Source organism: Gossypium hirsutum, chromosome A08, assembly GCF_007990345.1.
Source record: "Gossypium hirsutum isolate 1008001.06 chromosome A08, Gossypium_hirsutum_v2.1, whole genome shotgun sequence".
Lineage (NCBI taxonomy): Eukaryota > Viridiplantae > Streptophyta > Magnoliopsida > Malvales > Malvaceae > Gossypium > Gossypium hirsutum.
The window spans coordinates 309,976-324,221 of NC_053431.1; the positions used below are offsets into that span (position 1 = coordinate 309,976).

A 14,246-nucleotide genomic window follows, 5' to 3' on the forward strand; every position below is an offset into this window, starting at 1 on the left:
CGTATGTCATGGCATGAATATCCGATTCATTTCCCAGATTCAAACGAGAACTCTACTTTCTCTATTATCATCATACCTTCTCAATTCCACAATCAAGTAATTCATGCTATATTAATTCAAATACAATTCAACACATACATTAGCAATGTAGTTGTACTATTTACTTGCAACTTACCTCGAATTACAAAATGTGACAACTAGTCGATTTAGTCAATTTGCTTGGCTTTCCACCGATCTAGGTTTAGATTTGGCAATTCTCGATCTAAAATAGCAAAACACACTCATTTAATCACTAAATAAAATTCAGAAATTAAAAATTCACATTTTGCAACAGATCTAGGTTTAGATTTGCCCCTGGACTTTGGCAAAATGACCATTTTGCCCCTATGTTCGAAAAATGATTTTTATCGAATTTCTTCGCATCTTAAGCCTAGCGAAACTCTTTTTACTCTTATAGCAACCCCAAATTCTCTCTATTTCACTCATTTATCATTTATTTTACAACTTGTGTAAAATAGTCCATTTAGGTGTTTTCATGGTAACACATTTCACAAAAGTTGTCTATTACACAACTAAGACTCATATTCTTCCATAAAATTTCAGAAAACACCCTAAATGTTCTCATGAAAAAACCCTAGACCTTCAACCATTTTGCAAGATATACCCCTCATTTGAGAGCTCATGCTTCAAGGGTCTCAAAAATACAAAAATCATCAACAAATGACATGGAAATCATTTACTTGTGAGTGGTTCAACTTGCTGAAAATTTTTGAGCTCTCAAAATCCCTTCTATGGCTAATTTTCGGTGGAGAAAAGAGATGAGAAAGAGATGATATCATCCTTCTTTATTTTATTTATATCTTAGTCAAAATTGGTCACCTAACCAAACAAATTTTGAAAATTTGACCACATATGTCTCCTATGGCCGGCCGCTCTATTTCTAGGGGTCTAATTGCCCTTTAAAATCCCCCAAATTTGCTTCTCTAATAAAATAACACCTTTAGCTATCAAAATAGAACTTTCGCACTTTATGCGATTTAGTCATTTTTCGCAATTGGGCTCACAAACGTAAAAATTAACTCACCAAATTTTTCATGTACTATTATAAACATGACATGACTCCAAAATAATAATAAAATAATTTTTCCAACTTCGGATTTGTGGTCCCAAGACCACTATTCCGACTAGTCCCAAAATCTGGCTGTTACAATTATTACATTAAGATATGATACTTTAGGATCAATTTTTCATCATTTTCACAATGGAAAAAGAGATATTTATTCACATCCATGTAAACCTTTTGAATTATTGCACGTAAAAAAAAAAAAAAAAAAAAAGAAGAAGCAAGATTCCCTTGACCTATTTGGTTGTGGACTTTATAAAGAGATTACAATATTGTGTTGTTAATAAAAGAACATCATGTGGCTGTAGTTTAGTGGTAAGAATTCCACGTTGTGGCCGTGGAGACCTGGGCTCGAATCCCAGCAGCCACAATATGTTCACACATTTTTCAATAAATAATAAGAGATTTAGGATTTTATATTTTAACCAGTGCTGATTAGATATATGCTTTCTCTATTGTGATTATAAAAAATAAAATTTTATTTTAATTACTGCTCATATGCTCCAAATTTATTTACTGTGATAGTAATTTTATTTTTATCGGCATAGTCAAAGTTACATTTTCCCATCCAAGTACCAATAGCTGTTTACTTCAAAACATGCTCACTAAGTTGCGGAAGATATAATTAACATCAAATTTATTTTGTAATATGTATACTATTATTAATTTTAAATTTTGATATTTTTAATATATTTATAAATTTTATTAATATTTAAAAAAATTAAATTATCCATAATCATTTTAATAAATTAAGTATAAAATATTGAAAGATTTGAAACGACTTCTGTGAGAGAAATTTGAGCTGTACTAAAAATGCTGTCAATTAGATCTTACCATGAGAGATAATCCACTACTTTAACACCATGCAGAACAAGTAATTACAAAACCTTACTTTTTCACCTAAGTTCTAAACTACTATTGATTTTACACTCAATGCACTCTAGAGAAATGTTCCTCGATAAACAGAAATAAGTGCTATCCAAACAATACATCACCCAATCTTCTCAATCTACAAGAAATCGAAATTATTTAACATACTTGATCAATTATAATAAATATTCTCATTAAAGCAACATGATAAACAACTTTGATAATATCTTCAACAATTCTAAGATGAAGTCTTTAATCTTCAAGATATACTTTCAAGTTTACTTGATTCAATCCAATCTCATCAAAAGAGGAAATTCGATTTCCTTAATCAAATGTAAAATCTTTAACAAGTTCGATATCATAGATGGGGTTTGCACTGGTCCAAATAATCGACGAAGATCACAACCCTATATACAATAAGAGGCCGAGCAATGCCAACTACATCGCACATTATTTTACACACTTCTTTTCATAATTGTCTCAATAATAAAAACTTCAATACATTATTATTTATTTAAATCTCATCAAATCAACTACTTTTCATATAAAAATATAAAAAATCTTAAAATTAGCACAAATAAATTATGCTTTATATAATAATTCAAACCACTTATCTTAATTCTTCAACTAACTTCTCTCACTTTTTCCTTTTACTTTCTTAAATATTTAATTAATTTTTATGTATTAAATCAATGGTTCTAATGATTATAATTCCTCTCATCAAAATATCACTTTTTATAATATAAACTTCTAAATAATCTTGAATAGTGAAATAACAAAAATACCCTTTATTTTTATATTAATTATAAAGATAAATTGGTCATTTAGATATTATCTAATCATGGTATAATCGTAATTTACTGCCTTCTTCTTCTTTTTTTCAGTCTATGGTATAATTCACTTTTAGTCCATGTACTTTTACCATCTCACAATTTAGTTTATACCCTAGATTTTATCAATATATTTTCAATATTACTTTTACATGGGATAATAAATTAATTGCTTTTTTTATGGTCAAATTTCACTGTGGCCCCTATACTTATACACCAATTTTTTTTTGCTTAAAATCCTCATTTTCTTGAGAATTTATCACTTATTTTCAATCAAATACTACTATTTCTTACACCAAAATTTTAGGAAGTTACATGCATTCCAAGAAACTAAATATTATCACATTGAAAATTAAAATCCTAAAAAAAAAAAATTCCCAAAGAGAAATTAATAAATTCATCAAGTATTCGGATTCTTTGATTTCCGATTCTGCATCATAAGCGATGATTTAGCTTTTGAACTTAATGTCATTGATATCCTATCAAATTCTTTCTCACGAATATAATCAGTTTTATTGATCGAAATCTCGACCACCGTCATAAAATCCGAAACCGCTGCTCCCCAACGTTTGGCCATATCAACGACGAACTTAGCGATCTTCGGACTCGAGTATTCAATAACTTTGGCGTCCACCTTGAGGTCCGCCAGCACTTTGGAGACGATCATCACGCTGAAACCGGACAAGAAAGAGCCCAACGGCACGGAGACGGCAGTCACAAATTCCGGGGTAATGATTTCTTCTACCAAAAACTCAACGTCGTAGGCTTTGACGAAAATTTGATACCTTAATTTGATACGCATTTGAATAACGGCACAGCCGCCTCCGCCGCCAGCAGCCGGAGATACATAGTTTGCTGCTTCATAGATTTTCAATGAGCAGCCGACGTTAGACGACGCCATTCGTGCCGTGCTCAAGCGTCGCTCTTTGGGTGCAGGTTTTCACTTTGGTTCTTTGGGAGATTATATTGATATTAAGCTATTATCACAGTACGAAGGATACAGACACCGCCATAAATATGTCAGAATTTGAGCATTTATGGTATTTCTGGGTTTTCTAAGCATTTTCTTATCAATTTCTACATTCACTTGAATAGGTTTTTTCTTTAGTAACATCTAAAGCTATAATTCAATCAAAATTCAAAGGAGGAAACACTAACCTCTCGGATTGAACTCACTGCATGGAGAGAAAATTTCTTTGTTCTTTCTTCCTTTCTTTGCCGTCTGGGAGAGATGAGAAAGACCAAATCTGTTCTTTCATTTTTCCTTTATGTTCCCATTATAATAATATAAATCCTTTTCTAATCATAAATCTAATGGCCATTATTGATTCATAAATACGTTAGTGGACTTCAATGGCTAAAATCAATATCATCCACTAACTTATATTATAGCCTCCGAGTCATAGCTTTGATTAATAACTCACCCAATCCACCTAATGTTTACTACTTCTTCAATTTAGTCTTTATACTATACTTAATAATTTCTTTAATAATTTTAATCTCAATTCTCATTCTCACCTCGGAAACTTCTTGGTTTAATTTTTCGGAAAATTTCAGTTTAGACAATTCAATCTCAAAGCCGAATTTTTCTACACGGGTTGTAGAAGCCCAAATTAGCCCGGGCCTTTTACAAAAATAAGCCATTACAAATAAAATAAAACCTAAAACATACCCAAATCATCCCACTAACTCTAACACCCCACTAAACCACCCCACTAACTCCAACATCCCACTAAATCACCCCACTAACTCCAACACCCCACTAACTCCATTACCCCACTTGCCACTAACTCCATCACCCCACTAAATCACTCACTAACTCCATCACCCCACTAAATCACTCCACCAACTCCATCACCCCACTTGCCTACAAAAAGAAAGGTCAATCAGTTGTAAAATTTGGCTATAAAAACCAGTCAAAACTATTGTAAACGGATGATAGTTTTTTGAGAAGCTAGTTTTTTGAAAGGGGATTGTTTTTTTTGGGATAATTTTTTAGAGAGTAATCAAGGAGAAGAGTTATTATAAATGCTAGTTTTTTTAGAGGCTAATTTTTGGAGATTAATCAAATATCAAAGTAGAAGAGGTTTCTTTGTCTATTCTCGTTTTAAGTTCTTTGTTTGTTTATTGTTTTCCTTTCAATTTTATTTTGTTTTTTTATACGAAAGTAAAAATAAAAGGAAAAAGCTTACCCCTTTTAGAATTACCGAAAAAGGTTTTTTTTAGGGCCGGCTGCCGTGTACGGTGGCGCCGATGGCGGCCGGCGACGTCTTGGCGACCGGAACAAGGCCGAACCGATGGCCAGATTTAGAAGGGAGGGGGAGAGTGTTATTATTATTATTATTATTACTACCACTATTATTCCTATTAACATATTATCATCATTTTTACTATATTATTATTCTTATTATCATTTTTTCTTATTTTATTATTAGTACATGATTTGTTTTTTATTTTCTTTTTTTTTTGTAAATATCATTATTATTATTGTTATTCTAATATTCTAGTATTTCATTTTAATATTTTTCATTAATGATATCATTGTTTGCGTCGTTTATCTAGTTTTAAATTCTCACTTTAGAAATATTTTTTCTCATATTTTAATTAATTTCAAAAATAAGGCAATGTATCGATTTAACATTAAGCCATCGATTTCATCGCTATGTTGGGTGAAATTAGTCGGCTTGTGTTAAAAACGGGACACCCTTTCTACAAAAATTGAAAACTAAATATTCTCATTTTTCAATTGGATCACGAGTAAATGTCAAATTGAATTCGTACTTTTGAAAATCAAGACAACACGAGTTTAATAAAGATACCAATTTTGGGCGTCGCGAGGGTGCTAATACATTCCTCGCACGTAACCGACTCCCGAACCCAACTTTACTTTGATGTTTAACGTAGACCTAAACTTGGCCTTCTTTTTGTTTAAAAAATGAATTTTCCTTTAAAAGAAGAGGATTTATTAGGTGTCCGATCACACCTTGGAAAAAGGATCGGTGGCGACTCCCTTTCTTTTTAAAACCGAAAGTCGGTTTTCAAATTTTCAATAAGTCACCTCAACTAGCGATCAAAGCAAAAAAATTTTACGTCGCTACACGGGTGAAAAAATAAATTGTTATAATGCCACATAATATTTGGCGTGTCATTTTATGGTTAAATTAACGATCTTAATAATGACAGGACTTGATTTATATAACAACAATAGTTTAGGGACCAATTCAGAACAATGGTCATAGTTTCCTTTTATAGTTAATAAAATTTTAATTCAGTAATGGTACAATTGTACTTTGACTCTCTAAAAATGATAAAAATTTAATTTAATCCTTTAAAGATTATAAAGATATAAATTATTCACATTTTATTATCATAAAAATATACAATTTAATACATCCGAAATTATTTCTAACTTCGCCCCTAAGTAAATGGAAACATGCATTATTAGACCAACCAAAATTTACAACAATCTTAATTGAAATAGAATTCTAGAACTACTAAAACTTTGTGAAATAAAGAGCTAGAATGCTTTTCCAATTGCAACTTATTGGAACCCATCAATATTTTCAAAGGTCCTAAATCAAATATATATTTCTAAAGCTACTAATTTTCTCAAAAAAAAAATAAGAGCTCTGTAACAGCCCAAAATTGGGTCTAGTCGGAACAGTGGTTTCGGGACCACAAATGTAACGCCCCAATTTTTGAGAATTCTGTGAATGTTGGCATAGGTTTAATTATGTTAGTGAGCCTCTAGAAGGCCCAAGCTTAAGATAGAACCCTACAAATTTAGTTAATTTTTGTTCCATAAGAAAAAGGGGGTGAAATTATGAAATAGAACCTATGTGAAAATGTTTGAAAATGCTATAGGCTAAATTGAAGTGGCCAAATAAATAGGAGTGCAAAATAGGAGGATTTGCATGACAAACCTCCCATTTTACATGAAGTGGCCAGCCATCATGTTGTTGTAGACAATATGAGCACTTGATATCCATAATTCATGGTACAAATTGATAATGGGTTAGGTAAATGTTCCATGATAATGGATTAGGTAAATATTCCATGATAATGGGTTAGGTAAATATTCCATGATAATGGTTTAGGTAAATGTTCCAATATGGGAATTTCATGTCTTTTGTATTAAAGAATTAAATGGATGAAATATGAAATTTTATTAAAAAAAAGGGGTGAAAAGAACAAAGTTTTGTCCATCTTTGTTCATCATAGCCTAAAGTTAGAGAAGAGAAAGGAGAGGAGAAAGCTCTTGAATGTTCGGTCACTTGGGGATGAAAAATTGAAGGTAAGTTCATGGTAGTTTGCTTTTATTTTGAGGTTCATGAGTTCTTCTTGATTCTACCTTAACTCTTGAAGCATATTTTGGTTTTTAGTTGTGTTGTGAGCATTTAGTCATGAATTAAAATGAAGGAAATGGTTGTTGTTTCATGTTCTTTTGATGAAAAATGGAAGATAGGTGAAGTTGAGCCAAACAAATGAGCATGCATGTGCCTTAGATGCTAAGGGGAAAATTCGGCTAACATGTGCTTTAAAATGATGAAATGGAGATTATACTTAAGTAAAATCATAGATATGTGATGATTGATTGGTGATATACATGTTTAAATAACATGCATGCAAGTTATGTGGGAAAGAGTGAATTTGGTAATAAATCTGCTTGGGACAACAACAGTAACGTGACTTTGGAAAATCACCATAAATTGTGGAAGATGAATTAGAAGCTGAATAAATTATGTAATTAAATCTTGTTGAGTCCAGTTTCAAATGAAATAAACGAGAACATATTTTGAATTCTGTACAATGAGAAATTTGATTCGTAATGAAGAGTGGTCAGATTAGTCAAACAGTGAAACATGCGAAAGTTTGAGAAAAATCTGGTATTGATTGGCCAAACCAAAAATTTTGAAAATTTTATGGATATAAGATATATGAGTCTATTTTCAGAGAAAATTAACGGAACTTGATTTGGAGTTTCGTAGCTCCAGTTATAAATAATTTAGTGACTGTTGCTCAGGAAGACAGCTTGCAGTGAAATTATGATTATGTGGTAAACATTGACAAAAATTTGTTAATGAGTTGCTTATTGTTTTCTTATAAGCTTACTACGATCTGTAGGTGTGGTTGGCCGAATATTGTAAGGGGTTAATACGTAGTTCGTATTTGAATAGTTAGATTAACGTGTTAGTAATCAAATTGTAGGCAGTTCGTGTGTGGATCTCGTCAGCATATCGTCGCAAACAGGTGTGTAACTAACACCCTATTTCTTAGTCTAGATCGGCAAAAGTCGAAAAGCCGAAATGCTGAAAACCGGTATTTTGTAGATTTGCGAGTGTGCGAATGCTCGTGAGGTAAATCGATTAATGTTTTTGGTAAGCTGCAATGTTTGGACTGCAAAGTGCATGATTTCTGTGCCCTCGATATTTTTGGGCTTAATGGGCCAAAATTGGAATGATGGGCCAACGGGCCCAATTCGGTAAGAATCCTTGGTACGTGATTCTGTTAGTACGTGAAAGGTAGGAATATGCATGAAAAACCCTAAAATAGATAAATTACTGAAATACCTTTAAAAGTGGAAAATTTACAATTTTACCCCTAGGAGATAAATTATCGAAATACCCCTAGGGTTAAATTGACCTAAATGCATGTTTGATTGTTGTTATTTACTGCATGCCATGTTGTTATTATCTGATGCATGGGACTGGGATATTGACGGAGGAAGTACTGAAAGTGGCTTGTCCACGTACTGGAGGCTTTGCCTCAATTTACTGTTAACTGAGCAGCAAGGCTGCAACTGTGGAGTGTTGGGCTGGGTGGGTTGAGCTATTCCCCACATGGAGTGTATGGCTGGTACGGGTGGAGTGTGGTGGTTGGTGGGTTGAGTAGTCTCCCCAAATGGGCTTGCATATGTTATTGATGTTGCATGTATTTTGAAATGGGCCTATGGGTCATACTGTTATCTGAATAAGGGGCCAAGCCCAGTTTATTGTAATCTGAAAAGGGCTCTGGCCCAGTACCACTGTTACCTGAATGGGCTTAGGCCCAATAGGCTTGAGCTGACTTGGGCTTTGAATGGGTTTTCCTTACACACTGAGTTTCCCCAAACTCACCCCTTTTATTTTAATCCACGCAGGAAATCCCCAACCATAGTGGGCTTGGAGCTGTGAGGGAATTCGGAATGGCCACCCTTTCTGAAAGTTTGATTTTTTTCTGGTGAACTGGACATCCTTTTATTTACGTTTGAAGTTTTGGGTTTTTAAATGTAATAAGGCTGCTTAATTATTTTTGATGGTTTTAATATGTATTACTAAGATAGGTATTACTTATTTTAACTGTTGAAATTGGATAGCTTTAGGGCGCGTTTTCAAAAGCAACAATTGATTTCAAAATAACACGACAAAAAGCAAAGCTTCCGCAATGAAAGTATTTTCCAAAATTAATCACTTTTCCTAAAAATGGCATAATCAAATCGGTTTCCTAGAAATATCCATGACGTTAAGGTGTGGCAATGGCGGTATGCATGTCTAGGATTGGATCCGAAGGGAGCTTGGTACTTAAGCAGTCAGATGGACTCACCACCTCTTTTCCGGTTTCCTACCTGGTGCACAGCTTCCATTCACTTTAACCTATAATGAAATTATCTTTTAAAACACTAAGTAAGTTTTTCTGGTTCAACAATATAAAATGTTTTGAATGCTTCGATGTAGCATGTCGGATCCGGTCATAACGTCTGGGCCGGGTTTGGGGTGCTACAACAAACCCGACGAGAAAAAAATTATTTTTATTATATTTTTATAGTCTATAAATTTATGGAAATATTTCGTAAAAATTTCGTTCGAAGATTTTGACGTTTGGGCACTCAATTTAGTCAAAAGAACTTAATTTTAAAAAGTGCAAAAGTTGAGTTCTTTATATATGAGGTGCCTAATTGTTATGAGTTTTAAATTGAAAGTCCTTATGTGATAATTATTCCTTTAATAAGTTAGTGAATGGATATTTGTTTGGTATTTTTGAAATTTGGTTGAAATAAAAAGGGTAATTTTGTAAATTAATTAAAATAACCCAATAAGACAAAAATGATAAAAGCTATCATTTTTTTTCCATTCTTTCTTCTTCAACCGTGGGAAAGAACCGAAAATGGCAGCCATAGATGAGCTCTATTCGGCCAAGCTTCTATGGCTTATATAGGTACGGTTTTTGTCCCGTTTTTAATGATTTTCATTTTTTTGATATCCCCGAAGCTTAAATTTATTATTTCTACCAATTGATTGAAGAGAAATTAGAGTTTAAAAATTTACCCATTCATGATATGGTTGTGTTTTGATGATTTATAGTAGATAATGAATGTTTGATGTGTTAAATATGAGTTTTATTCAATGAATTTCGGTAAAAATGTCAAAAAGGTTTAAATTGTAAAAGTTATAAATTGGTCATAAGTGTGTGAATTAGTGAAAATTTGGAGTTGCCATAGAAGAGAAAAATGTTCAGCATGTCTTAAACCTTATAGAAATTGAATAAAAAATTATTTTACGAGCCTGGGGTAAAAGTGTAATTTTTGAAAAGTTAGGGGGTATAATTGTAAATTTTCCAAATTTTGATATATGAATTGAATTGGTTAGTGTGTTGATAAAATGTGTTAAATAAGTGTTATTTGACATGTTAGATCAAGAAAACATGAAATTTTGGATTAAGATTAGGGAAGAACAAAGTTGTGTGCTAAGTCAGGAAAGTTAGCCGTTTCGGCATTTGAGGTAAGTTGGTATGATGATAATACTGCAATAATGTTATTGCCTTGATATTAAATGAGATGTAAGTTTATATGTAAGTAATACATCAATTTTACTTGTATTATGATATTTTATAATAATATTGGAAATATGTTTGTTGATAATTACTTGATTGGTGAAATTGTTGGAAAAGAGAGAGAAATCTCGGTTGAACCTTTGGAAAGATTGAATAATACAGATGGTATGTAGCTAGGTCACATGTATGGTGCTGAGTGCACATCATGTGTACAAGAGAGCTACGAGACATTATAATGTAGCTAGGTCGCATGGGTGATGCTATGTGTACACCATGTAGACAAGAGAGCTATGGGATATATGTAGCTAGGTCGCATGCGTGGTTCCAGGTGAAGGATACCATGTAGACAAGAGAGCTACGAGATAAATTGGCTAGGTCACATGGGTGGTACTAAGTGTTCACCATGTGTACAAGAGAGCCGAACTATATGATGGGTGGAGCTATGTGCTGAAACCACCAAGTATCGAGTATTGATCCAAAGTGTTCAACAAGAGACTTACTATGTACTGCTTTGTGAGTTTTGTGAGGAATAAGTGCAGGAACTTGGTTATGTGAATGATGTGTTCATTAAGTGACTGGGATGTGGTAAGGTTATAAACAAGTAAGTTCGTACGTATTAAGTATTATTATATTGAGCATTTAATGCGTTGGAATCATATAAATGGAATATTTATGAGTATTTTAATGATTAATGATTTATCGACCAAACGAACGGCACTTAGCGTGCGAAGTATTGAGGATGACACTTAGTGTGCGAAGTATTGAGGATGGCACTTAGTGTGCAAGACATCTGAAATGACACTTAGTGTATGAAGTATTGATGATGACACTTAGTGTGCGAAACATCCGAAATGGCACTTAGTGTGCGAAGTATCGAGGATGGCACTTAGTGTGCGAAACATCCGATATAGCACTTAGCGTGCAAGACATCGATTGTGCAGTGACATTTCGTGTAAGTATGATTTTGTTATGGATCGATATAGGTATGTACATGTATGTATGAGCATGTTAATAAGCATTATTATAATTGAGATTTAATGCTGTATAATTGAATTGTTGATGATTATGATTGTACGCAAGTATTTTATGAAAATTTGGCATTGGAAATTCCTGTTGAACCTTAGGAATAAATTAGGATACAAAGGGCATGTCATTAAAGTTACATTGATTTGGCTTCGGGCCATGATATTGGCACTTAGTGTGCGATATTCCCGAGTATCCAATTTTTATTCCAAATAGTTCAACGGGTATATCGAAAATATGAATGAGTAATTTAGCCTTGACAGATTTGAGTTACTGCAGTAGTGTAACTTTGAAAATACACTAAAAATAATGAAAAATGAGTTAGAGGCAGAATAAAATATGAGATTAAAGCTTAATGAGTCTATTTTCACATGAAAGAAATAGGGGAAGAAAAAGAATTCCATATTGTGTGATATTTGAATTCTTGTGAAACAGGGTCTGAATGAATTCGAGATTCCCTGTTCTGACTTTAGAAATTCACCAAAAATTGTAAAAAAATTATTAAGAGTCATACCTTACATGCATGGATTCCTTATTGAGTCTATTTTTAGGGGAAATAAACGGCATGGTCGTTGGAATTCTTTACATGGAGAAATTCGGTTCGTAGTGCACAGGGGTCAGAGTGGTCATACCCTGAAACAGGGGAGACTTTAACTAATAAACTGTACTAATTGGCCCAACCAAAAATTCTAGAAAAAAATTAGTAAGTATAAATATGAGTCTAGTTTCAATAGAAATAGACGAGAACATTATTCGTGTCTTGTACTATGAGATAATTGAACTTTAGTACAGAAGGGTCGGAACTGTCAGACAATGAATCAGGGGTAACTTTGAGGAATAAACTGTACTATTTGGCTTAACCAAAAATTCTAGAAATTTTATGGAAGAAAGGAAAATAAGTCTAGTTTCATGGAAAATTAATGGAACTTAATTCGGAGTTTCGTAGCTCCAGATATAAATAATTTAGTGACTATGATTCAGGAAAACAGCCTTAGCTGATCTTGTGTAAAAAGATGAAATCATGTGATTAATGATTCTATTTTCTTGAGCATATTTATTGAGAAATGAGATAATATTGTTAATTAAATTGCTTATTATTATTAATATTCCAACTTACTAAGCTTTTAAGCTTACACCATTTTCCCATTTCTCTTAGTGTTGTCAGGTTGGCTCGGGGTTGGAGATCGTCGGAAGTATCATCACACTATTAGTTTATCAAATTAGAATAATGGTAATTCTTATTTATTGTCAAATAAGTGGCATGTATAGATAATAAGTTATTGATATTAGGTAATATTATGATTTAGCCAAATGTACAGGCTCATTTTGCCTCATTGTATATAGCCATAAGATTTGGCTCATAATGGTTAAAGTTATGTAAACCTATTTTATGTATGCATAGATAAATATCTTGGTGTGGCTAAGTTAAGAACACAAAAAGGGCTTGGAAAATAGCATATGATACACATGGGCTTGAGACACGGCCGTGTGTCTTAGTCGTGTGAAGAACACGGCCACCACACGGGTGTGTGGTCTAGCCGTGTGAGCAAGTCAGTAGCTAGCTAATTTTTACACGGGGTCTAGACACGGGCGTGTGACCCTGCTTTGGTAAAAAAAAATTACTAAGTGTCTGAAAGATTTCGGTTTGTTTCCAAACCAATTTCAATGATTGTTTTGGGGCCTCGTAGGCCCTTTTAAAGGACAAATTATATATGTTTGAAAAGTTTAAAATTTGATGAAATTTTATGTCTTAGTTTTAAATGATTACAAGTACTTAAGTCCGGTAATATCTCGTACCCTGTTTCGGTGTCAGATACGGGTAAAGGGTGTTACAAGCTCTACTTTAACTAAAACTCCAGCATTCTTGGATTGAAAAAAGAAAAAGGAAAAGCCAAGTCAAGTGAAGGAAAGATATTCCTTTCTTTTGTTTGGACACTTTAATTTATCAATATATTTAGGGGTGAGCAAAATTCGATTCGATTCGAAAAACTCGATAAAAAATTCAAAATTTGAATTAAATAGTTCGAGTTATTTGAGTTAATCAAGTTATTCGGATCAACTCAAATAAAAAATTAAGTTTTTCGGTTTAACTTGAATATGAATTACACAATTCGAGTTATCCGAAAATCTGAATAAGAAAAGACAAAACTACGTAATTTTGATAAATGTTTACTTTATTAAGAGTTAAAATTTTAAATAATCAAGTTAAAAGGTAAAACTACGTCGTTTTGATAAATATTTACTCATTAAGTTAAAAGACTAAATCGTTATATTATTCATGTAGTTAAATAATATTGTACTTCATCTACTAGTTAAATAATCGGTCTATCTAAACACAACACTAAGTATAAATAATAAGATTCGTTAACTCGACTCGATTTGACTCGAAATTTTTTGACTCGATTCAATTTGATTCGAAAAAATTTCAAATTGAGTTCGGTTGCTAAAATAGGATTTGTCAACTCGACTAACTCGAAAAATTTTTACTCGACTCGATTGAATACTCACCCCTACATATATTATTAGTTAACACTTTAATTATAATTTTACGCAGAATAATGATATATATTTTTATAATATTTAATTTAATT

General features: G+C 32.6%; 1 protein-coding gene, 1 long non-coding RNA gene and 1 other non-coding gene across 3 annotated transcripts; 2 read left to right on the plus strand and 1 right to left on the minus strand.

Moving 5' to 3' along the window:
- The first annotated feature begins 1,421 nt into the window (after positions 1–1,421).
- On the plus strand, positions 1,422–1,493 carry TRNAH-GUG (transfer RNA histidin (anticodon GUG)). Its single transcript has one exon. It is a non-coding gene; the product is annotated as a tRNA-His (tRNA).
- A 1,488-nt stretch (positions 1,494–2,981) lies between these two features.
- On the minus strand, positions 2,982–4,125 carry LOC107938408 (uncharacterized). The gene is made up of 2 exons (XM_016871556.2): positions 3,982–4,125; positions 2,982–3,800 (listed from the first exon to the last, which is right to left on the minus strand). The coding sequence occupies exon 2, from the start codon at positions 3,722–3,724 to the stop codon at positions 3,224–3,226; it is 501 nt and encodes a 166-aa protein (XP_016727045.1). The 5' UTR covers positions 3,725–3,800; positions 3,982–4,125; the 3' UTR covers positions 2,982–3,223.
- Positions 4,126–9,895: 5,770 nt separating this feature from the next.
- LOC107938409 (uncharacterized) lies at positions 9,896–13,079 on the plus strand. The gene is made up of 2 exons (XR_001694884.2): positions 9,896–10,017; positions 12,812–13,079. It is a non-coding gene; the product is annotated as an uncharacterized lncRNA (long non-coding RNA).
- The last annotated feature ends 1,167 nt before the right edge of the window (positions 13,080–14,246 follow it).